Raw genomic sequence first — 25,506 nt, forward strand, 5'->3', positions numbered from 1 at the left:
AGGGCAAGGGTTTGCCTCTTTTGTTCACGGCTGTGTTCCTAACACCTAGGACAGCATCGGGTGTATCATAGTTGCTCAATAAATATTTGTGGAGTGAATAGGCCTGGTAGCGGTGGTCGTGTTGGTGATGATGATGATGGTGTGTGTGTGTGTGTGTGTGTGTGTGTGTGTGGTGAGACCTAGTGGTGTTGAGTGTTCTTGATTATTTTAAGTCAAATGCAGCTGGAATAGAATAGGGAGGGGGGTACTTTTATAAAGAATATTTTGAAAAAAGGACTAGGTCCAAGATTTGAAATTATGCTAAGGCTGAAAAGTGGGATGGCTACTTGACAAGGCGAAGAGTTGGGTCAGAGCCATCCACTGCAGAATATTTAAAAAGTAGAAATTCCTAAATTGTCAGAATCATAAAATGTTGATTAAATCATACCTTTCTAGGGAAAGACAATGAATTTAAATTCAAACTTCATTTGTAATGAAATACAATAAATATTTACCAGTGAAATCCAAGAGATAGTCTCACGCAAAGTGTAAGAGTGTAGACGTGAGAGCCAGACCGCTGGGGCTCACACCCTGCCTCCACCACTCATGCTTCTATGTCTCCTCAGGCAAGTTACCTGACCTCTTGAGCCTCTATTTTCACATCATAAAATGGAGATGAAGATAATAGCATTAAGCAAATGCCTACCTAAAAGGGTGGTTGAAATTAAATAAAAAAAATAATATCTAAGTTACTTTGAACTGTGCCTGGCACGTAGCATGCAATAAACATGAGCTATCATTATTACCATTTGAAAAAACACATGTGAAAAGGAAAAAACGTGTATACACAAACCCTTAGACAAACACATCCACATTTTGTTTAAGATTTCATAATCAAGGGACTAGGCATAAAACAAATCTCATGATTCGATGTGAGCAATTGTAGGGGTTCAGACTGAGCCATCCCAGATATGCCTTAGTGATATGCAGATTGTTTTGAGCTAAAGGCAAACAAAACCCTGCAGGCTCAAGAGAAACTTCTGCTATGCAGCCCCCACCATACACCTGCCCTTTAACTATCTAGAATTTAAATTAGGAGCCTGGCCCATGATAAGAGTTAAAACCAGAAACAACTTTTTACCTATCTATATGGTAGGACAAACTAATAATTATTGGACACGTGTTCTTTCTGCCATGACCTTCTGAAGCCCCAAGGTGCATTACCTCATCCCCAGCTCAGAATGTCATTTATACTCAATTTCCCTTTCTGTCTCTGAACCTCTTGCATGTGGGGTCTCTGACTCTCATGTACGGGGGGTCCAATATACATGCATGAATTAAATTTGGTTATTTTCTCTGGTTAATTTGTCTCATGTCTATTTAATTATTAGATCAGCTAAAAGAAATTTGAGGGCAGAGGAAAGTTTCTTTTTCCCCCACAGTAGAAAATAATATTCAATATATGTTGGTTTATGAAAATGAGACAAACAGTGTGAGATGACTGAGATAATGCAATTTTATTTCATTAAATCTTCACAACCACCTTATGAGATAGGTTTTGTTATTATTTCCATTAAACAGATAAATAAACTGAGACTTAGAAGGTCAGTAATTTGCCCAGGGTTACTCAGCTGGTAAAAGGTTGAGCCTGTTTTTAAATCCTGTTGATTAGACTCCTGAAATCACACTCCTAACCATTTAACCAGATGGGACAATGGTGAGCATTGAGGAGATGACAAGGATTTGATGTCATGGCAAGGCCATTGGCCAGTGTCATGTCTGTCAAAATTGATGAGTGATTCCATGGAAAACTTTTGGAGGCATTCTCTGACAGTGCAAATAAGGACAGTGGATACATGTACACCTGCTGGGACAAAAGTATTATTTAAATTATGTTCATTTAAAAATTACATACATATATACACGTTGTGGGTCTCTGTCGGCCCATAAATTTTAAACCTGTCTTTGTAGCTGGGACACCTGCTAGGAAGCCCAGCACAGAGCAACTCCCTGGGAGGGGAACTGCAGCACGAAGCCAGGAAACCAGTGTCCTCTGTGGTACTTCCATGGCAGGACCTGAGGCTGAGACGTTGAAGTGTTGGCAGGTCATTTCCTTGTGCTTCAGCTAAATACCTGCACTGGAATGGCAGGATCTTATCAGTAAGATTGTTGTTGCACTACACCTTTGGCCACAGAACACACATTCTATGACAACCCGTGTTGATGTAGTTAAAGGCTAAACTTAGAAAATATATTCTTCTGTTTACTAAATGATAATGCTTACTATTTGAAACTGTAAACCAGACATTTACTAATAATAGTTTTACTTTGTGCAGCCTACGTCAGAGCCATGGCTCCAAAATCTCAACAAGGAAAGAGCTTAGGTGGCCGAAAAAAGCCAAAAACTGTCAGAAATAAGGAAACATTATCAGGTAGGATTGTCTTTTTATAATGGGATTTTTATGGCTTTTGTATTTGTACATATATTAGCAGCCAAATTGATCATTGTATCGAATAAATTTAAATATTTTTGCTGTCCTAAAGCAAAACACAAGTGGGATTCAAAATATGGGGATTTATTCTGATTTTGTATCCATTTCATTACAGTATCAATTAAATGCTATGTAATGAATGCCATAGGAAACATTTCAATAAGAGATAATTCTGTGAGAAAGATAATTATTCAGATTCTATTTAATTATTCATAAAATAGTTTAAGTCTTCATTGTGTATTTGCATTTATGGTTTGTGTTTTGAGACTTGGTAAAAAATTGTAATAAATTAAGATATACATTTGATTCAAAAATGTAAATTTGACATCATTTTATTATATTCTAGTCAGTGAAGCGGAACCTATGAATATGGAGAACATGGGTAAGTGGAAATAAAATTTAGAAATTATGTCCCTAGTTTTACAATATTTTAATATGCACTAAACAAGTGAGAATATTACAAATTGAAGCAATTGATCAACATGTACATAGACTAAGATTATTTCATGTCATTTAAAATACAAAATGAAAAATTTTAAAGATAGAATAAAAGTAAGAGTGGAAGAAAGAATTTCAAACTGAGAAATAGATTTGAGCCAAGCTGTCCCTTCAAAATCCGACATTGTATGATTATTGAGAGACCTTTTGTAATTATAAAGTGTGGTAAGTCTGAAAGTTATTACTTTTAGTAGAATAGTATTTTAAAACTCTGACTCATGAGCACTATTTATCTGTACTTCATGGTAAGATTCCACTATTTCAAGGAGAAAGGCTGATTTTTAAGCAAATAAACTAGAACTTAGACAACCAAACTAATGTTCCTACTTTTAGAGGCTAAATAATTAGAGCTTTGTTTTTGTTGCTGTTGAAACTTTCTCCTAAAGTTGACTTAGATGATGTACCTCATGTTTGGAAACAGAGAGGGTGGAAAAGAGAAAGCTCTAAAAGCCGTGTAGGCGATTGTGAAGATTTTGGCGTTTAATCATGTAGGATAGGGCGCGCTGGGCAGTATTTAAGCAGAGGAGTGACAGGATCTGACTTACGTTTTGACTGGGTCACCCTGGCTACTCTGTTGAGAACTGCAGTGGCGAGGACAGAAGCAGACCGTGGTTAGGCAGCTGTTGCACCAGTCCAGGAGAGCGATGGTTGTGGCTGGGGCCAGAGTGACAGAAGGGGTGGAGCTGTGGCGTGCAGAGGTGGGGAGATGGTGGGAAGATGTCAGCTATCAGCAAGTGGCAGTGGAGTAGGCTATGCTGCCCAACAAATACTTACTGAATTAATGAATGTACCACCCAGAAATGTGGGAGTCATTTTTGACCCCTTCCTTCCCCTCAACACTTCCCCACTTGAATTTAAACCGTCCTAACGCCTGTCAATTCCACCTCTAAAATATGTCTCAAATCCATCCATTTCACACTATCTCCGTGTCTACAACTTTAGTCCCTAACTCCCCCCCCTCGCTTAGATTAGCTCCTTAGCTCCTCACTGGTATCGCTGCTTCCACTCAGCTTCCTTGAATCCATTCTGCACGCAGCAACCTGCTACGTCTCTTTCCTGCTTAAACTCTCCCAGGATTTTTCTTTGTGTGGATAGTGGTTCTGGGCCCATCTTCCTCTCTGATCTTTTCTCTTCCTCCTCTTCCCCCATCTATAGTTTACCAGTCTTGCCTACAGCACAGAACCTAGCAAATTTGTTCATGCCTCAGGGCCTTTGCTCTTGCTCTACATGCCTGGATACCTCTTTCCCCAGATCTTTATATAACTAGCACCGTCTCATCATTCAGAGCCAGACTGCAGTCCCATCTCTGTAAGAGGCATTTCCTGAAGGCCTCTCTCTCACCTAGTCCCCTTGCTTTCACAGCACTTATAATTCTGAAGTTAAAGTACGGTTGGTTCTCCTTATTCATGGCAGTTCTATACAGTTGCTGTGACCACTGAATTAACAAACACGGAGCCATTGCCCTTAGGGGAACTACAGGGTCAGGTTTTAGTCATAACATTGATTTAACCAATCAATATACAACCTTGTTTTATGTGTGCTTCTGTTTAAACACATCTTATTTAGTATATATTGTTGATTCATTAACATTTCACTCACAGCCAACAGCACTATAACTCGTGCCTTAGTGATACTTACTAAACACATGTATTTTCTCTGTAAGGCACATCACAGCTTCTTGTGCGTAGGAACACTAGACAGCACTTCAGCTCCACACTTGGGGACCATTTTAAATAGCAAAATCACCAATAAAAAGCACAAAAATGTGAGAAATATGGCACTAAATAGACATTGGAAAGGACACTTGTTTATGGTGTGACAACTGATACTAGATAGCAGAGCATAGTCTTTCTTGTTTGACCTCAGCTGGCAATGTGCTCTTTGGAAGACTCAAATTTTTCGCCACTCTAACCATGTCCACTAATGACTGTGAAAGTGCCACAACTATTGATTTTAGGGTTACAAATAAATTTTAGCAAGTGAATTTGCAAATACAAAATCCATGAATAATGAGGATCAACTATTTATCTGTTTATGCATTTAGAAACTACTCTCTCTCTGTCTTTCTCTCTCTCACACACACACACACACATACACACACACATACACTCAAGCTCCAGGGAAACAGAAGCTCTCTTGTTCATCACTGTACCCCAATGCCTAGAACAGATCGTGACATATAATAACAATAAATATTTGTTGATTGGTTGATTGAATAAATGAATGAATGAATCGCTTTCTCTGTTGTTCTTGTATAAATAAATTCACCACCACTATTGCCCTCCTTAGTTCAATCTCTCACCCTATTTTCCTTTAAATAGCACTTGTCACAATTTGTACTGATGTATATCTGCGTGTATTTATTTAATGTCTGTTTTCCCCTCTAGACTGTATACCCTGGCACTAGCATCATGCTTTTCACATAGTAGGTGCTCAATAAATGTTTCTTGATTTAAGAATTGGCTGGATAGAAGATCCATGAACCTGAAAATGGGGCATGGTGGAGATGTTTCAGCTAAATGTGAAAGGACTAAAAAATAGAAGTGAATATATTTGTAAAAAGAGAAAAAAACAAAGAAACCTCAGTACTTCGTAGTGAGACTTGAGGGCAGGTCCTGAGTTGGCATCCCCTTATAGCAGAACCTCTCCCCTATACCCCAGACTCCTCTCAGGGCAACAGCAGGATCTCTGTGACTTCCTTGCTATGACATTGTCAGCGTCACTCGGGGCTCATGGCTGTCATGTTCCAGGGCACTAGTATTCCCTTTCCTGCCAAGGAACCAAGAGATCCACAGCCTAGCTAAACAACTGTCTCCTAAGGGCTTAAAGGCAATGTCTGGATGTTTCTAGAGAATATGTATAATTTTTACACATAGCTAACATTTATGGAGCAACAGTTCTGTGCCTCATCCTTTGAAAGCTCTACAAAGTAAGCATTATTATGACCATTATAAGATGGAGGTGCTGACTTCCAAAAGTTAAATAATTTACCCAAATCATAATTATAAGTCATATTTTAATACAGGTTAGGGTATCAGCGGTGTATTAATTGCCTATTGCTGCTATAACAAATTACCACAAATGTATTACCTTACCATTTTGGAGATAAGAGTCTGAAATTACTTTCAGTGTTACCTTCTGGAGACTCTGAATGGATGCTCTGTTTCCTGACCTTTTTCAGTGAAAAGCCCCTAAATTCACTGACTCTTGCCCCCTTCCTCTATCTTCAAAGCTAACAGCAGTAGCTTCTGCTAATCGTTCTCTCTCTTTCACATCAGCCTCCCTGGCACATCTCCCTCCTTGATATTGACTCTCCTGCCTTCCTCTTATAAGGACCCTAGTGATTACACTGGGCCAACCTCAGGGGCCCAAGAATCTGCCCATCTCAAGATCATTAACCTAATCACATCTGCAAGTCCGACTTGTCATGTAAGGGAACAGATTCACAGGCGTCAGGAATTAGGACCTGGACATGTTTGGGGTGAGAGGAGCATTATTCTGTTTACCACAAGTGATTACTAGCACAGGTTTTGGAATGAGACAGCCCTGGTTCAAACGATAATTCTGCCACTTACTGACTGTGGCCACAAATGACTTCACCTCTCTGAGTCTCTACTTCCTCATCTGAAGAATGAGGTAGTGATACCCGCCTCATGAGACTGTTGCAGAAGTTAAACTAGGTAGTACATGCACATTTCCTTCCATAGGACTGTCACAAAGAAGGTTCACTGTTGTTACTATAAAAAAGATACCGCAATGATAGAGAATGATAGAAAAATAGATCAATAAATGAGAATGGAGAGTCCAAAAGTAGACTCACTTATATACAGTCCATTGATTTTCAGCAAAAGTGCAAAAGCAATTCAGTGGAGAAAAGACAGTCTATTCAACAAAAGATGCTGGAATAATTGGATACCTATATGGAAAAACAGTGAACTTCAATCTAGATGTCTCACATCATACACAAAAATTAACTCAAAACAGACGATAAACCTAAATGTAAAACTAAGCATTATAAAAGTTCTAGAAGACAACATAGGAGAAAAGCCTGTGAACCTAAATCAAGCAAAGATTCCCTAGGGATCACATACCCGAAGCCATGAATCTTAAGAAATATTTGCCTAATCGATTTTTTCTTTATGGAATACAAGGCAAAAATATAAAGGAATGAACCATTGCTACATGCAACAACATGAAACAATCTCAAAATAATTATGCTGGTTAAAAGAAGACAAACAAAAAGTATATACTGTGCAATTTCACTTACAAATAGTCCATAAAACGCAAGTTAATCTTTTGTAACAGAAAGCAGATTAGTAGATGCCTGCGGGTGAGGGAGGGTTGATGGGAGGAAGAGGCATGAGGAAACTTTGGGGATTATGGATATGTTCTTTATCTCGTTTGTGGTGATGGTTTCATGGGTATATGTATACATTTGACTAATTGTACACTTTAAATATATACAGTTTGTTATTTTTCAATTGTATCTCAATAAAAGTGTTTTGTTTTTTTAAAGTAAACAACTAAAATGTTTTTTTAAAAAGATACAGATGGAATGCATGGAAGTTATTTAAATTAACTCTGTTTCAACAGGAAGGACATGATTTGTAGTGCGTAGGCCTCTTCCTTGCACACACAGTAAGGGTCTAAGGAGTGAGGTGTGCAGAGCTTGAGTCTGTCTTTGGCTCCTGCTGTATCAGTCTGTTAGGTAAATAACTGCCATTCACTGCATCCCATGGAATGGAATTCCTGTTACTTTCCTGGCTGTGTGTGGAGAAGGAGCAGGACCCCCGCCTGTGCTCTGCTGTGTTCACACATTAGAGAGAAAGAGTAGTGTTGGGGAGCAGGAAAGAATTCCCCCACTCTACCTCTCTTTAGTTCTTATGGCTGGACTAGCTATAAAATAATAAAATTGACACCAGACTAGATTAACAGGAGGAAAAAAAACCCAATTTAATACGTGGGCAAGGGAGAATCACAGTATGATGCTCAGATCATAAAATAACGCTCAGAGAAATGATCGAACGAGGCACCATTTTTATACTTTTTGGACAAAAACAATAAATTTGTGAGAATTTGACAGGACAAAGAAAGTTATTGCTCATTAGAAACGGATCTAAGCAAGGTTTGGGTATTGTTAGTGAGGAATCTAAATAAGGTTTGGGCTCGGGTAGTAAATTAGTAAAGCCGTTACAAGGTTTGTTTACACATTCCTTTCGACTCTGGATTTTATAACTCCTGTGGTAAGGTCTGCTCTCAGTCCTTCAGGAGTGGGGAGGGCAACTATCATGGAGATTTATTTCCTGCTTGTAGAGTGACAGAGGAGAGTCAGAGAGCTTCTGCTCCTGCTGCTACTCAGGTGATTTTATTCAAAACAATCAACATCATTGTGGGATATCTGGGGGCAGCTTGCCCTGAGCCCCAACAAGGCATGGTAGTTAGAATGCAGGAACCGTGGTTTGGATCCCAGTTCCCCTATTTCCAACTCCTAGCCCCTGACTTTGGACACGTTATTTGAACTCTGTGGGCTGCGGTTTCCTCAGCTAAAAAAAAGAAAAAAGAAAAAAAATGGAGGCAATTATAGTCACCATCTCAGAGTGTTGTTGTGAAGATTAATTGAACTAATAATGCACGTAAAGTGCTTAGAACAGCACCTGGCACGCAGTAGCTGCTCCATAGATGTTACTGCAATTATCGTGGCTGTTATTCACCTACTTTGTCGTTCACTCACCACCCTAGCCTGACCCACTATCCAGCAGGCCGTGCCCCTGTGGCAGGACTCCTGACCTCTACAAGTTTCAGGAGGCCCTGTAGACCTTTTTTTGTGCTTCAACATCGTGTTCATCCCCCTCTGGAGCAACCAGCATTCCACTCTGTTGGAGGCATAGCTGAGCCCAAAGCCCATCTCATCACCTAGCCTCATTGTTGTCTTCCTGGGGTGCTACCATGCAGGGTCTCTGGTCCTGCTCCCGGTGTGTGGACACAGAATAGGGCGAGGCCAAAAAGGAACACCAATGGGGCCATAGATAGAGAAGTCATACCACTGTACTCTCGCTGGTGGCTAGGTTGGAGACACAGGAAGCAGGAGCCGCAATCTACCGTCCGCTTCTCTGCCAACCAACCAACCTCGTAGTAGCCACGGCAGTTATATCAGTGACCAATGGTTACAGCTGATGGCCACCCAGCCACAACGGATGGCCATCTGATTACAGCTGAGGGCCATCTACTACCCGAGCCAGCACCTTTCCACGTGAGGCCGAGAGCCTGCAAACTGTTCTCTGGGACTCTGTCCTCACATGCACTGTCTTCACTGTAGGCCTCAAAGCCTAGCTAGCAGCAGTTCTTTTATTGAATTTTGCCAGAGACCCTTGGGGGTGTTGGAAGCATCAGGCCTTGCCCTGTTTAGTTTGGCATTTTTCGGGCAGGGCATGAAGGTAGTAGGACCTCGGGAGTTTTGTGTGTTCTGTTGGGCACTAGTTGCCTGAAGTTATTACTGACTGTCAGTGGCAGCTAGAAACAATGTGCTAGTTCACTAACTTCTAGATAAAGAAGAGTTAGAGCCTATGTTAAAGATGCCTTCAAAAAGTCCAATTAGCGTGACAGGGTCATTTTAGTGAAAAATATCCAGCTGGGAGATTTCAAAGTAGGTTTAGTAGGGGCAGGTGACACAGAACAAAATCTTTGTCACTGTCTTTCCTGTTCCTGGGATGACAGAAAGCTTTCTGGTCAAGGGGAATGCTTCTGTTTATAAAGGACGGCCCCCTCCTTTTGGCACAAGCTCAGCGTGAACCTCACAGTTCCACCTAGTGGTTTTTAAAGGCAACAAGCCTCTTGCACTTCGCCTCCCTCCTCTTCTGAAGGCAATGCTGGGACTAGGGAACCAGAGGGAAAAGGGATTCCCTACCCCACCTTCCTCCTGTTTCCAAGGGCTTACTAATGCAACCTAATTGGGAAGTCAGTAGCTTTAAAATGTGAAGAGCTGAGTAACAAGTGTGACTGAAAAAAGGAGCCGTAGGGATGGTCAGCACCTATGTAGGTCAAGAGAAGGGTTTTTTTCAAATGGGAAATTGGCATGCTAAGGGAAAACAGCCCAGATGCAGCAAAAGTTGAAGGGAGAGGAGTCCTGAATGGATGGGCCTCGATGGCTGAGAAGGGTGGAAGGGGGCAGGCCAGTCTTCGGATTGGAGGGAAGGATAGAAAGTGGTGCCTGTGCCACCCAGCTGGTGGGCAGGACTGCAGGACGACCAGGATTCTGTTCTGTAAGGACACAGAATTCTCTCTGTGAAATAGGGAGTGAGGTCACCTAAGTGACCGAGAGCCGCTGGTGAGGGGCTAAGGAAGGGGATGCTTTAAGAAAGGTTTGATAAAGCGTAAGGAGATAATTATACTTTCAGACCAATAATTACACTTTTAAAATCTACCTTAAAAATAATTTGAAATACGATTTTAAAAATTATACACAACATTCTACAAATTTGTATTTGTAAAGTTATTTACAATCTTTGAAACAAATGAGGGGAAAAATGTAATGTTTATCAACAACAGAACTGTTAAAAATTGTTTGAATTAATTACGTTAATTTAAAATGTGTTAAAACGATTATATTGGTCATAGGAAAATACTTGTGACATAATGGTAAGCATTAAAGTCAGGATTTAGAATTTCATATAAGATACAATATACAGAGTGTCTAGAAGAAAATAGGGCAAACTATTAATAGAGGTGCTCTCTTGAGAGGTAGTATTATGAGTAATTGTTATTTTTTTTAAATCTTTTTTGACATTTTTTATAATGGATACACCTACTTTAAAATAAGACCAATGATTTTAAAGTATTTTTAACATTTTCAACCAAGACAATTATCTGCAGCAAACAATTTCATATTTCCCATAGCTGATATTTTAAGTGGTTACATTAAATATCAAAATTCTACTTTGTCTTTCCCAGGTCATCCAGAAATTTATCCTTTACTGTTAACTACAAAGACCCAAGAAATATTTAACTGCCGAGTAAACGAAGACTTCACAGATGAACAACCTTATAAACTTATCAAAAAAGAAGATTTTTTTGCAGACTTTCACAAGAGAGCTGCAGTATCTGATTTCTACCCATTCAAAAAAATTATTCAGGTAAGTATAACATCCCTTTTTATCTTTTAATCTTGCTTCAGGGGGTTCCTGGTACATAACAACAAAAGTTAGATTATTGAGTTCGCATCTGACAGCCCTGACTCTGGGCAAATGCTGACTTGATTCTCAGCTCCATTAGAATCCTCTTTGATGATCTTCTGCGAAAAGCAAATGCTTATCAGGGACTGTCTGTCTTATTCCACACCTAGAAAAACGGATCCTTGCCCAGTTTTAACTAAATCAGGAATCTACCCTTATTTTCCCATACTGCTTTAATTGTTTAATTCATAACTTTGGTCCAGATTTGTCTCCAAGCACACGACAGAGCACAATGCTAAATAAAAGAAATGCTTCTTTTTTCCCTGTTAGAAATAAAATTGCATGGCAATTTTCTCTGGACCCATCGTGTTTTAAGAGCTTTTTGAAGTTAATAAAATAATTTTGCAATTTGGAGTTAATAGCCATAATTAGCACCAGGGCTATCTTTTATGACCAATGAAAGAAATCAGTTTTGTGTCAATGAACTGTGTAACCATGAAACATCATTATCCTTCCTTCTCTCTCTCTCTCTCTCTCTCTCTCTCTCTCTCTCTCTCTCTCCCCCCCCCCGCCCCCCCGCTGCCCCAGTAGCATGTTGTTTAATCCCCGCCCATTTGTGAATTTTTCAGTTTTCTTTATGGAATTAATTTCTAGTTTCATACCATTGTGGTCAGAAAAGATGCCTGATATGATTTCAGTCCTCTTAAATTTATTAAGACTTGTTCTGTGGCCTAACATGATCTATTCTGGACAGTGTTCCATGTGCACTTGAGGCAAAGGTATATTCTGTTGTTTATTAATGAAATGTTCTGTAACTAACCTTCTTTTGCTATTATTCCTATAGGAATATCCTGAAGATGAGCTTCTGCTTGTTTATGACAAAGACTTCAAATATGGATTTAATTTCTATCTGATTGGAACAGAAGAGGGAAAGGAAAACTATTTAAATGTAAGCACACCCATGCCCTTGCATTTGGTTCATCGTCAGAAGGAAGTGGTAGATCTCCCAGAGGGGGGAGATCTATGCGTGGTTATGATTATTCTTGTTCAGCTCTGGTTCCCTGGGGCCTAGATACTGTGCTGGCACCTACAGCAGTAAATGTGAGAGGAACTACGTCAAACATCTCAAGGTAGCAGCTACTGTACTAATTAGCCCTTTGTTGACCCAATGAGAGCAGACACCGTGACTCTAGGGTACCACTGCTCTCAGCCACTCCTTGGCCCATATCCCTTGTTCTCTTCTTGCCATCCCCATGACTTAGGGTAAGTTACTGAGTTGGTCATGTGCAAAATGGTGGCACCACTAGTGTCCATTTCCAGGGTTGTTGTGAAAATTACATGGACTAAAACAAGGTAAAGCCCTTTGTATAGTGCCTGACACAAAGCCAGGTACTCCATAAATGTTTGTTATGTTGTTTAAAAGCACAAATTTTAAAGGATGACCTACTCAGTGCGCAGTTGGTGGGGAGAGCAGCAGAAAATAAAAGAATGGTGGTTTCCAAGGGACAAAAATCAGTTCATCTTTAGGGTGTTTTTTTCAATGTGATCATGAAAGGTAACAGATTTCTGAGACTTGCCTTCTGATCTCGCTCCCTCAGGGGCAGGCGTGGTCAGACTGAGGGAGTGGTTGTCCAATAAACAAGAAAAATAAAGAAAAACATTGAATTTTAAAATACCTAACAATTTTGAAGTTAAAGGTAACCTTTTACTTAGCCTTAACATTTTCAACTTCATTTTTATGGTTGTGTTTTTAATTTTTTTGTTACAGTCTTGTGCCGCTTAACCGCAGGACAGGTTCCGAGACATGCATCATTAGATGATTTCCTCGTTGTGTGAACATCATAAAGTGCCCTTACACAACCATAGATGGTACACCCTATTGCTCCTAGGCTACAAGCCTGTACAACTTGTCACTGTACAAAGCAACACAAGATTAAATGAAGCACAAGAGAAAATGACACAATCAAGAGATGTGGTAAACGAGATGTCTGAGGCTGCTGCTGGTGTAACATGACATACTGTTTTACAGCAAACTTTTCTTTAAAATAAGTAGAAAGAGTACACTCTAAAACAATGATAAAAAGTATAGCATAGTAAATACATAAACCAGTAACATAATAGTTGTTTATTAGCATTATCAAGTATTATGTAATGTACGTAATTGTATGTGCTATACTTTTTTATGTCTGGCAGCCCAGTAGGTTTGTTTACACCAGCACGACCACCACCATTTGAGAAATACATTGTGTTAGGATGTTACCCTGGCTATCGTATCACTAGATGACAGGAATTTTTCAGCTCCATTATAATCTTATGGAACTATTATTATTGACCAAAATGTCATTATGCAGTTCATGACTGTATAGGGAGATATTTTCAAATGTGTAGAAAGAGAATTATAAATGTGTAGACAGAGAAGATAATAATATTCATACAATCACCACCCAGAATTAACAAATATTAATATCTTACCATATTTACTTCAATTTTTTAAAGAAATTAAATATACTTGAAAAATAAAAAATAAAATAAAAAGAATCAAACAAACAAAAAAAGGAAATTAAATATAATAGATAATGTTCCACTCCCTTTTGCATACCCCCTAATTCCATTTTCCTCACTTCTTTTTATAAGGAAGCATTATTCAAAAGTCATTATTATACATACTTCCTGTCCATGATTTTATATTTCTGCCATATATGTATGCTCCACAAATCATGTGTTTTATTATTTTATTTAAAAGTCACATAAAATTATGTAAATCATTCTGCAACTGTTTTTTTCACTGAATTATAAAATCCTAAGATTATTCATTTTGATACATTCAGATATCATACATATGTAGATCAAATTTTTTCATTGCAACTGCTTTATGGTGTTTTATTTTATGATTATAACACAATATATCAGTTCATTCACCTATTGATACTTATTAGGTAGATAGATAAATGGATATAGAGAGAGAGAGAGATATTGATATGTGTCTCTCTAGTATCTCCTTGTGGAAATCTTGATTTAAAAACATTAGCTCATTATTTAATGGATACCATGTTTATGAATACTTATAATCCTCTTATCAAAGAAATTTCATTAAATCAGAGAAAACTAGTTTTATACTTAACATTGTTTTAGTTTCCATATTCATAAACATGTGCAGTACATGCTTTTTTTTCTTATCACATATCTTTTCCTTTTCTACTCTCCTATCTTTTTTCATCTTCTCTCTATACCCTTGATATCTTTCTTTTCTGTTCTTTGCTCTTCCTTTTTTTGCTTAGTTTCCTTCTCAATCAAAAAGCATGAACCAACAAAGAAGAAAAATAGCAAGGAAGTGCTTAACGAATTAATATAAAAGTAAAGTTTATTGCAAAATAAATACATGTCTCTATAAGCTAAAATTGGTCATATGTTTTAGAATGCTGTTTTCCTCTAGCCCCCAGCAGTATCAGAAGAGCAAGAAGAACAGAAAGAACTTAAGGAGCATGCTGCTGAAGACATCCTTATTTATAAGCCACCTGTCTCTAAACCATGGGTTTCGTTGGGCAGTGAAAAAGAAATCGCGGAAGAATCAGTTAAGGAACCCACAAAGCAGGTCAGAGGCTTGAATATCATCTCTGTTCATTACCTCCCTGCAGCTGAGCAGCACTTACTCCTGAAGGATCTGTCAGGTTTGCTATGCTTGCTATGGGCACGTGGTTCTTCTTTTGATAGAAGAATGGTCATTGTCTTTGGTGTGTTCTAGTGGTTGGATTGTGTCCCCCCCAAAACATATGAAGTCCTAACCCCCAGTACCTGAGAATGAGACCCTATTAGGAAATGGGAGGGTGCTATTCCAATATGACTGGGGTTCTTATAAAAAGAGGACCAAGTGAAAACATAGAGACACAGGGAGAGCGGAAGGAGGCCGAGAATGGAGTGCTGTATCGACAAGCCAAGGAACGTCAAGAATCGCTGGCATCACCAGAAGCCTGGAGAAAGGCAAGGAACAGATCCTCCCTTAGAGCCCTCAGAAAAAAAGGAATCTCCGACACCCTGACCTTGGACTTCTAGCCTCCACAGCTATGAGAGAATAAATTCCTGTTGTTTTAAGTGCCCCTGTCTGTGGTACTTGGTTACAGCCTCCCTAAGAAACTGACAGAGTGCCATTGCCTAAGAAGAGGATTTGAATGTGAGTGATTTACTTTGAAAGTGCCCCATACTCGAAATGGAAAGGCATCAGGACATGTGGCATCAGGGATGTGGCAGAAGCCCTGCAAGGGCACAACCTCAGGCAAAACTTTGGCAGAGGGAAGGTTTCAGCCTGACCCCCTCGGGGAACTCTGGAGTGTAAATGATACCTCAGAGTCGTCCCAAACAGAAGCAAAGGAGATAGGCTTTCTTATGTCTCCTGCCAGTCCATCACGGGTTGGGATGTAAACAGCCAGTCACCTCCTGTTGTTTATACCTGAGAGTAAAGTGGTCCTGGTAGCCCTGGAGCAGTGCTGCATAGCAAAGCAGCAGCGGTGGCCGTGGGAAGAGAAGGCACATGGAGCTGGAGGGGTGCCCAGAAAATATACAGAGACCTGACAGGATCTGGGCAGAGCACCCGCATTCTCTACTGCACACCCATTTCTCTCCAGGGACTTGATTATGCTCCCTTTACTGCTTCCCTGTGCTGCAGATTACATACATGATTTCTCGAAAACGAAGTGCATTTGGTGCCCCAATTCAGTTCAGTGACCAGAATGCTTCCAGCGTAAAAGATGCCTATATTGAATGTACAGCCTATCCAGATAAAAATTTTACCATTAAGCAACTTGAGAAAGATGTTGGCATGCAAGCAGTCCCCCAAGTCAAAGGCACAAGTACTCAGACAAGATGGTAAGTATGTGATAGCTTTATGTATTTTCAAAGGCGATTACAGCAAAATCTAGCAATGTCTATGATTATTTTGAGAGAGCTTTATAATAAAAAGAAATGGATTGACAAAGGATGATATAGATCTCCACAGAGTAATTCAGTTCAGGAAGATCTTATTACATTCAACAATGCCTTTTAAAATCTTAATAGGAAAATGAGATACAAGTATATAAAACCACAAAGACTGTGAAGTAGGAAAATGGTGGATGCTGTTAATAATTACAGTACTGCTTTCACCTGGAATATTACCATTGCCTCCTAACTGCTCTGTTCTACTGCCTAAGTCATCATTCTTGCATATTAAATCAGACTGTTAGGTCATTGCCTAAATGTCTTCTTTGGCTCCAGAGCCATAGGATGACATACAAGGTCCTCCTTCCTCCAGCCTCATGGCCTTGTTCCCAAACAAGTCCTCTGTGTTCTAACCCTATGAGCTGCTTCCATCTCCTAGAATACCCACCCTTCCATATCTTCCTGCTTTGGCCGATGCTGTTCCTCTGAATAAAATGCGCTTCACTGCCTTGTCCAACTGGGGAACTCCTCTTCACCCTTTAAGTTCAGTGGCCCCTCCTCTGTGATTTCCTGGAAACACTAGATAGAATTGATCACTCCCTCTTCTAGGAACCCACTAGAACTTAGAGGTGTCTTTATCGTAACACTGAAGACCCATATTGTACTCATCAGCTCACCTGTCAGTCTGCCAGAGCACTTGGAGGCTACAAACCGTATCATTTCACACATCAAGCTCTTGATTAAAATTAGTCCTGTGAATGAATTGACGTGAAATGGATTGCCGAGGGAATGTTTCGGGGACTTGTGCTAGGTTTCAAATATTGTATAATTTTGAAGACATACTTAGATAAGCTATGCATTTTTTTAGTATTTAAAAAAACTTTTTATTTTAAATAATTTTAAATTTGTAGACAATAAGCCATGAATGTTGAATATGATTTGGAGACATAGAGAAAGGGAAAACAGCTCAAATTTTAAAAACAACCTGAACCACTCAGGGACAGGGGAACAACAGAGTTTGCATGGGGCCATGAGGAGACCAGCCTGGGTACAATGGAGGAAGTAGCAGAGGGAGACAGAGAAGTGGTTTCTCTGCGGCAGACAGTAGGGAACTTGGCAAGTCCTGAAGCAAGAGAGGCAGAATGGTACGGTATTAAAAGAAGATGAGCCAGACAGTGTATTGGAGAGCACAGGGGAAAAAGCCTGGGGTTGAGAAGACTTCTTACAATTTTTCTGTGAGTTTAAAATAATATTTAAATAAAATTTTTAGAAAATAAGAGCTTATTGATTATGTTTGAGAGAAATACACAAATACTTTGAATGGCAGTTAAGATCAATTATCTAAGATAAAGAAAATATCAATACATAGAATTTAAATATAAAATAATATCCTAACACTGTCACAGAGATAAACCTTTGACCTGACATGACCTATATTTACTTTTCTTTGATCTAATTTTTTATGTTCAATTTTCTTGTAATATATTAGGACATATCCCAAAAATGCTGCCGTGCAATATTATCCAAGAGAATTTTTAGAAAAGGAAAAAGAAACACTTGGACAATCAAAGCCTTTTACCGATTTTCTTAACAACGCATCCGTAAGGTAAAAATTGTGTATTAAATTTTTAAAATAAAACATAAAACGTGTATGTGTAGTTACAATAACAGGTCTTACAAAACAGCTTAATACATGGTATCTAGACAGAACGTATGAGGACAGTTATCACATGTGCATGAGCGTGTGACGTTCTCCACAGATTCTCACTCTTTCTTTCTCTTCTATCGCCAAGCAACATCCTAGACCTCGAAAGCTAGGGCCACACCAAACAGTGTGTAAACCTGGAAGATGTGCACAGTTGAGAATGTGAAGATGTTTTCATAACAGCAAATTAACATTTACTTACCCCGGCTTCTTTTATTAGAGTCTTTTTCTCCACTCCTCACTCCGCTTTTTGAGCTGCATTGACTTTTATAAGATTATGAAGATGAAGGTGCTGTGGATGTTAAGGATGATTATTTTATGATGATGGGAATTGACAAAAATATCTTTGTAAATAAGAACCTAAATTTTAAAAAAAAGAAGAATCTACATTCAATTCGGGTATACTTCTTGGATATGTCGTCCTTATCCTTAATTCCTGTGTGGCTGCCACTCTTACTGGCTCTAAAAGAGAGGTGTCTTCAAAACACCCCTTACAGTGGTACTAAGACAGTGGGCAGAGCCGTGGGACTTCTAAACCAGAGAAAGAGCTTGACAAGTGCTCATCAAGCTGATAGCGGCCAGGGCTCAGAGAAGTGGAACCAATGATGGACTGGTCTGTCAATTGTACCCAATAGGTTGGTTTCCATTTATTTCCAAAGTTAAAAATTTGGTGGTCGAGTTCCTAGATAGCCGAAGGTATGCTTTTTTATTTTTAAGAAAACATCATTAGTTCTTTCAGACTGGATTAATTGTCTGTCCTGAAAATTATCTATGCCAAGGGAGAATCTGGTTCAAAACTTCGTCAATGATTTAGAGAGTATATTAATTATGTGCCACTCGTGGGAAGCATGCTATTTATAGTTTGTTTGTTTTTTTTTATGTGGGTAAAGAAAAAGAAACAAGAAAACCTAAGGTTTCTTTTTCCCCATATCAAAATGAAGTAGTTATATAATTTTTTCCTCATAAGAACATTAAAAATGAAAAGTCTGTCTCTCTACAACCCATTTTGAGGGAATAAATGATCTATAACCAATTTTCAATTATCCATATTGTGTATTATCTGTAGTCCTGGCCTTTTATTCTTCCCTTTCACGTGCCATGCTTATAAAGAGAGGAATATAATGCCTTCCCTGAGATGTGGGAAGGAGAAGCCAGGACTATAAGAAAGAGAGAAACTGGCACAGGAATTATAATAGCACTGGCCAAGAATATATAAGAAACCCATGTTCATATGACTGCCACCCTCTACATTCTAAAACTGTTTAAGGCTTATTTAATTTAAAAAAAATTAATATAAGCCTAGTTTTGCTCTGGAAGAGAGCCCTTTCAGAAATGAGTTCTTTCTTTCTCATAGAAATTTATCCAGGACGAACCTAAGGGAAGCATGATTTGCAAAAGAAGGAAATCATGTGAGAGGAGAGATAGAAACTTCCAGGGAATTCTCAAAGCAACTAAGAAATTTCATTTGGGGATTAAAAAAACCAAACAAACAAGAAAACAATGATACTCCTAGGCTTGAACACAGACAATGGCGTTGCCAGCCTCCAATTCATCACTCTCAGGAACCAAGTCGTAGAGTGCAGGGAAATCAAGAAACGGGAAACCAGAGAAAAGGTGCTGTCTTCATGTCTCCCTAGTGAATTACTTCCCCCTTCACCCTGATAGGGAAGAATCAGGAAACCAGAGCCAAGGCCCTGCCTTTAACTTCTCTCTCGGAAATTCCTTTCTCATTCAGGCTGAAACAGAAAGAAATAAGATCTTGAAAATGCCAACAAATATTTCTACTTGAAACGGGGTTTAAACCTTGGAGCTCCAGGGTATGACTCTACCCTACCTACACAGGGTTATGCAAATTTTAATGTGCATATCAACCACCGGGGCATCTTGTTAAAAAGCAGGTTCTGACTTAATAGGTTTGAGGTGGAGCCTGTGACTGTGTTTCTAACAGTTTCGGGTCATGCTGATGCTGCTGGTCCTAGAAATGCTTCTAGTTTGAAAAGTGAAGTACACGAAGGATTTAACCAAAAGAGTATTTCATTAAGCAGTGAATGATAGTGTTAATGCTTAATGACAGAGGTATTAAATGGTACCCTTGTTTAATTACGTTTTAGGAGTATCTATTATCATATGTAATGTTTACTTTGTCTAAATAAAGCATTTTTCTTATTTAGGAAATTCGTAATTGAGATACCACTCTTTCCACTTATTAAAACCTCTTTCCACACCTATTAAAACACCAAGCTATTTGGACTTTCAATCATTAGGGTAAAACCCTGGGTGGCATTCTAATTGTGGGAAAGTTCCTAGAGGCTTTGCGAGTCAGCTGAGCTTTCAAACCTAAGCGTATGAAGGGACAATAAACATTCTAGTAATTTATACTAACTTTTAAGACAGGAGCCTGGCAAGCCAGGATCCCTAGACTATTAAGAGATGAGCCTAGCACTCAGATTGTTTTTTTAAGAAGCAATATTAGCATTTTTATCAGGATAATTCTTCATTTTAGGGACTATTTCATGCACTGCGGGAAGTTTAGTATTGAAATTAAATACATTTGCTCTCCCAGGCATTGTGACAACTAAACCACCACCATCACCACCACACACACACTTCTAAACTCCAATTCTCCCCTTAAGAATCTCTTATTTGTTGTTCTAAATTATATAAACACACACACACACACACAATCCTAATTATATATTAGTATAATAATTCATACATGTGAGCATTTGGTACTGAATATGGCTAAGCAAATGGCCTTTTCTGTCAGTTTGGGGTTTTCAGGAAGCCAATGAGACCAAGTTCAAAGGACAGGTTTGCTGTGGGTTACACTGTGAAAAATAAAGGAAAGGGAAACAGGATTGGGCAGGGAGAGGTTCAGACAGTCTCAGCCAACCCAACAGGGAGCCGCAGAGTGAAAATGGCCTGTTGGAAGGAGTCCTGCAGGAGGCAGAAATGGCCAGGACCTGTTGTTCCCACAGCTGCTGTGCTCACTGGGGACAGCAAGCCTTGGCCTGGAAACCAAAGCAGATGGTGAAGGTGCTAGAGGCTGTCAGCGAACCACATCCTGGGAGCTGAACAGCACGTTCTTAGAAGTTCTGAGTAGCACACTGCCATGAATTGTGTTTTTCTCTTAAGTCATTTATTTTCATATGGGGTTAATCTTTAGTTACTAAATATAATTGAGAATTTTTTTTCTTTCAGTATAAATGAAGTAGGGGGGAGCTGCTGAAAGATAGTATCATTGAATACTAAAATCTAACGTCTTCATTGCTTTTTTTTTTTTTAACAAAATAGTGTTGAAATAGCCCTGCAACAAAATGAAATCATGAACACATTTATTGATGACTGGAAATGCCTGGCAGAAGAAGAAGGCACCTTTGGGGACAAGACTGATACCCATTTGAAGGAGTTCCAGTCCTTTACTGATCTTCATAGCCTAATGGAGACAATGATCACCTGTGTCTCATGGCATCCGGATATCTATGGTGAGGTGGAAGAGACTACGAGTCCCTTTGTGATGACATTGAAATAGCCTGCTGCTTTTATGTGTAAAATTGCAAATTAGCTCAATTTCAATAAGACATCTTCCATTTGCCGAGTGCCAGGCACCTGCCAAACACTTTCTTTCCGCACCTTCTCTCTGTCATGTATCCTACAAGCAACACTGTGCGACACCCACTATGACCTCTACTTTACACAGAGAGGACCAAAGCTCAACTCAGGGCAGTGACTGACTGGCTCAAGTCATCCAGCTGGTGCAATGCCAAATCTGGATTTGACTCAGGACTGTTGGATGCCCAAGGTTAGCTTTATTCTCCCTGCCACTCTGCCTCTCTGATTACTGGACAAAATAGGAAACACACCTCCTTTAAAGGACTGAGCAGCCAAGGGAGGTAGAAATGTGTGAAGGTGAGACTTCAAAGAGAGAGAGAGAGAGAGAGAGAGAGGCCCTTGCCCTCTTTCTTTCTTCTTCCTTCCTCACCATTGGCCCTTTTCTCACCAAACAAACAAACAAGCATTTTTTCCTTATAAAATCTTCAAAGTCCAATGTTTATTTTATACTAACAGTACATCTCCATTTGGATAGGGACATTTCAAGTGCTAACTAAGTGACATGTGGCTACTGGCAAACCATATTAAACAGTGGAGCTCGAAGAAAACTCTTGGTCTCCTGTAGAATATTTTTGCTCAAGTTTCATCCGAAGGGAAATGAACAGTGACTATGTAGAAAAGCAAAACCTAGAAACACGTTTCCATGTATAGTTGCTGCACATCTTCATTTTCAATTGTGTCTCCATCAGGGCTAATAGCTGTGTCGGTGGCTGTGCGACTCTCCCTTGAAGACAGAGTCTACTTTTCTAGTAAATTATTGCTGCAACCATCACTGATTCTTTTCTGGAGTTTCTCTGATCCCATACACCCTCAGGTAATGAAGGAGAGTCATCTGCATAGTCTAAACATTTCAAACACTACTTTTATGTGTCTCTTTAGCAGTTTCCTTTGAGAAGTGCTTTATAATCCATGTTGTAAACCCTTATAAAGTCATGCTTTCTTCAGTTTGGAATTTGCCCCCATTCAATTTGAGTGAAACTAAAGTTTACAGTTAGTTTTATTGAAAAGGTTTATTGAACAAATCAGCATGGTATTTATTTATTTATTTTTGAACTTCTGTAAGAGCTTATTTGAGCCAAACTGACCACATATGTCAGGGAGCAAGATCTCAAATGCTCCTCAACATGTTATTTTTAAAAAAGTCATTGTAAGATAAATGTTCAACTGATTTTAAAGAGCAAACTCTTTTATGGGCTTTATTTAAATAGTAATTGTTCAAATGCAGATAGATTTTAGTTTCACATGAATTTCCTCAATTCCAAAGTCACTAGTATGTGATGGTAATGAGTAAAGATGGTTGTGTGGGAGAGCAATGGGGAGCAGTGGGGATGGTGGCCCTAGAGAATGCCCATCTGTAGAGACAGCTATTTGCCAGCTCTCTTGTTGCCAGGTGGTCCCACTTTTTAAGAGATTCCAGCCATTAGGAATTTTGTGTGAAATCTCCAAATTTTTAAATAGCTATTCTAAAGCCAAACCAAAACACACAAAACACCCACTCAACCAAACCAAAACACACAGCAATCCAAGTAAAACAAGGCTGAAGGCTGAGTTTGCCCCACAGGGTTCTATTTCCAATATCTGCTCAAGAAGAGTTCTGCTTAGGGGGAGGCGACTGTGTAGGGTTAGACAAAGTGTTTTCAATGTACTTAAGCATAATAATATTTTGTTTCTATAAACTATTAATATCAAATAATTAAGGCTTTCCCTAATAAACCCTAGCCTTCCCTTATTCTTCTTCCATAACTTATCTGAATTAAGGCAGTTTTACTGTAATAGAGTCTAGATACTTTAATTATGATGGACCTAGAGATCAAAAGGACAGCTCTCTAGTTCTTTCTTATCACAGCCTACTTACCACAAAAATGGTGCCATTCTCTCGCTGGGGTTTTCTATCATTTTTCTACTCTCCACTCCCTGTAGAACTACTCTCCACTCCATGCCATGGAAGTGTGCCTGAACTTCCAGGCACACAGACTTACTTGCTGATGGAGTCATTTGCTCTTAGTGCCAGTGCTGGGGCAGCAACTCAAGACACCAAAAACATACAGGGAAGAACTGAATTGTCTGGCTTCAGGGTGACAGCTGACGGAAGAGCTGGAGGAAGCCATTGTTTCTTTATTGAGCTTTCCCCCTTCATGTGTGCAGACACAGGCAGACACTATATCTGAGTCTCCATCAAACTGGCTATCACCTTTTGTCTGCCATGTCCTAGTGATTCCCTGAGACCTGCCCCATTAAACTTTCAGGCACATGTAAGCCCCTTCCACTGGCTTTTCTGTACAAACAACCTATCTTAGCTCATGCTGTGTATGGACTTTCTTATAACCTCTCAAAGATTCACAAAACCCAGACAAGCAGCATCTGGACTTAGTGTGTCCCATACCTCTGGCTGAGCAGCCCTAAGCCCAGCACTAGTGACAGCCAGCCTTGGTTTGAGGCTTGGCCTCTCAAGGCACCACCAAGACCAGTGTGGGTGGCAGCCATCTGCAGATTGCTTTGTGCCTCATACCAGGTGGCCCCAGGAAGGGCACAGGCTGTGGCTAAACCTGGCCTGCAGTGAGTCCTCTCCCAGGAGGTCAGAGAGCTGGCATGCTTGGTGACCAGCTTCAGAACATTACCTGGTCATCTCCAAGGACAACACACCCAAAGTGCAATCTGGGCAAGCACCAGAGTGCCACTAAAGCAAACCCTGCTCTGTAGGATCAGCCCTGGCATCACAGCTCCTCCACTGTAGTCACAGCCAGTCCTCATAATCAGTCATCCCCAGGGTCAATCCCTCCCATTGATGTGTAAACAGCGTCCAAGACTCAACTACAACAGGAAAACACACACAACCCACACAAAGGACACACCTGCACCACCCGGCTCAGTTGACCAGGGAGACTGCACCACTTGGTCTCACAAGACACCTCCTATATAAGGCCACTCTACTAAGACCAGAAGTCATAGCAGCCCTACCCAATACGTACAAACAAACACAGAGGCAGCCAAAATGAGGAGACAAACAAATATGTCCCAAATAAAAGAACAGAACAAAGTTTCAGAAAAAGAACTCAACAAATGGAGACAATCTATAAGATGCAGTGTTCCAAACACTAGTTATAAGGATACTTGATGATCTCAGGGAGGACTTCAACAAACAGATAGGAAATGTAAAAATGGAGATAAAAAAACATTAAAAGGAGCTATTCAAATATAAAGAATACAATAACTGAAATGAAGAATACACTAGAGGGAATAAACAGTAGATTAGATGAAGCAGAGGATCAAATCAGCAATTTAGAAGATAAGGTAGCAGAAAACCCCCAATCAGAATAGCAAAAAGAAAAAAGAATCCAAAAAAATGAGGATAAGGGGCCTCTGGGACAACGTCAAACATACCAACATTCACATGATAGGGGTACCAGAAGAAGAAGAGAGAGAGAGCAAGGAATTGAAAACCTATTTGAAGAAGAGATCCAAGATGGCAGAGTAGATAAACACTGTGCCTGCACTCTTCCATAAACACATTAAAATTACAACTAAATTACAGAACAATCAACCTGCAGAACTATCTGAAGTCTAGCCAAACAGAATTCCTATGAATAAAAATACAAAGAAAAATGGTCGGAGGGACAGAGATGCTGAAAGGGCCCCAAACCTCCGTGTGGCGGTTGAGAATCAGGAGGCATATCTCGGCCACGGAGGTTCCCCCTGGGAGGAATAGGGATCCAAACCCCCCAACACCAGGCTCCCCAGCCCAAAGTACTGGTGCCAGGAAAAGGAGACCCCACAACATCTGGCTGTGAAAAACCGTGGGAATTCCGACCATCCAGGTGGGACAGAAGGCTGTGGGAAACCCAGATGTCCTCTTAAACGGACAGCACACAGACTCATTCACTCGCAGGCACTCACCTTGTGCTTCAGTGGAGCGACGGTGACTTGGGAGGTGACGGAGATGTACAGGCGTGGGGTAGACTGAGGTGCATGGCTTCAGGGGAAAGACTAGAGGACAGTCGGCATTTTCCCTGTGTGAGGTCCTCTTCCCATGCAGCCAGCAGGCAGGCGCCATCTTTCCTGTGTTAAGCCCACCTCCCACCACGGCCAAATCTGAATCTGATTGGCCTGATGAGTTCCGCTGCTCCATTCTGCTGACTCACTG

At 39.9% G+C, this 25,506-nt stretch overlaps 1 protein-coding gene across 1 annotated transcript in view; it reads left to right on the forward strand.

Annotated features, from left to right (window-relative positions):
• The window catches only part of DNAI3 (dynein axonemal intermediate chain 3), a 68,901-nt gene that overhangs the window by 2,613 nt on the left and 40,782 nt on the right, over positions 1 to 25,506 (forward strand). Inside the window, exons 2-10 of the mRNA XM_033113305.1 lie at positions 2,316 to 2,411; positions 2,818 to 2,853; positions 10,917 to 11,098; positions 11,982 to 12,086; positions 14,571 to 14,729; positions 15,798 to 15,997; positions 17,538 to 17,654; positions 21,048 to 21,238; positions 22,055 to 22,179. Of these exons, the coding sequence (XP_032969196.1) occupies positions 2,330 to 2,411; positions 2,818 to 2,853; positions 10,917 to 11,098; positions 11,982 to 12,086; positions 14,571 to 14,729; positions 15,798 to 15,997; positions 17,538 to 17,654; positions 21,048 to 21,238; positions 22,055 to 22,179 (1,197 nt within the window). The 5' untranslated portion in view covers positions 2,316 to 2,329. The remainder of the gene's footprint in view (positions 1 to 2,315; positions 2,412 to 2,817; positions 2,854 to 10,916; positions 11,099 to 11,981; positions 12,087 to 14,570; positions 14,730 to 15,797; positions 15,998 to 17,537; positions 17,655 to 21,047; positions 21,239 to 22,054; positions 22,180 to 25,506) is intronic.

Source organism: Rhinolophus ferrumequinum, chromosome 9 (assembly GCF_004115265.2).
Source record: "Rhinolophus ferrumequinum isolate MPI-CBG mRhiFer1 chromosome 9, mRhiFer1_v1.p, whole genome shotgun sequence".
NCBI lineage: Eukaryota > Metazoa > Chordata > Mammalia > Chiroptera > Rhinolophidae > Rhinolophus > Rhinolophus ferrumequinum.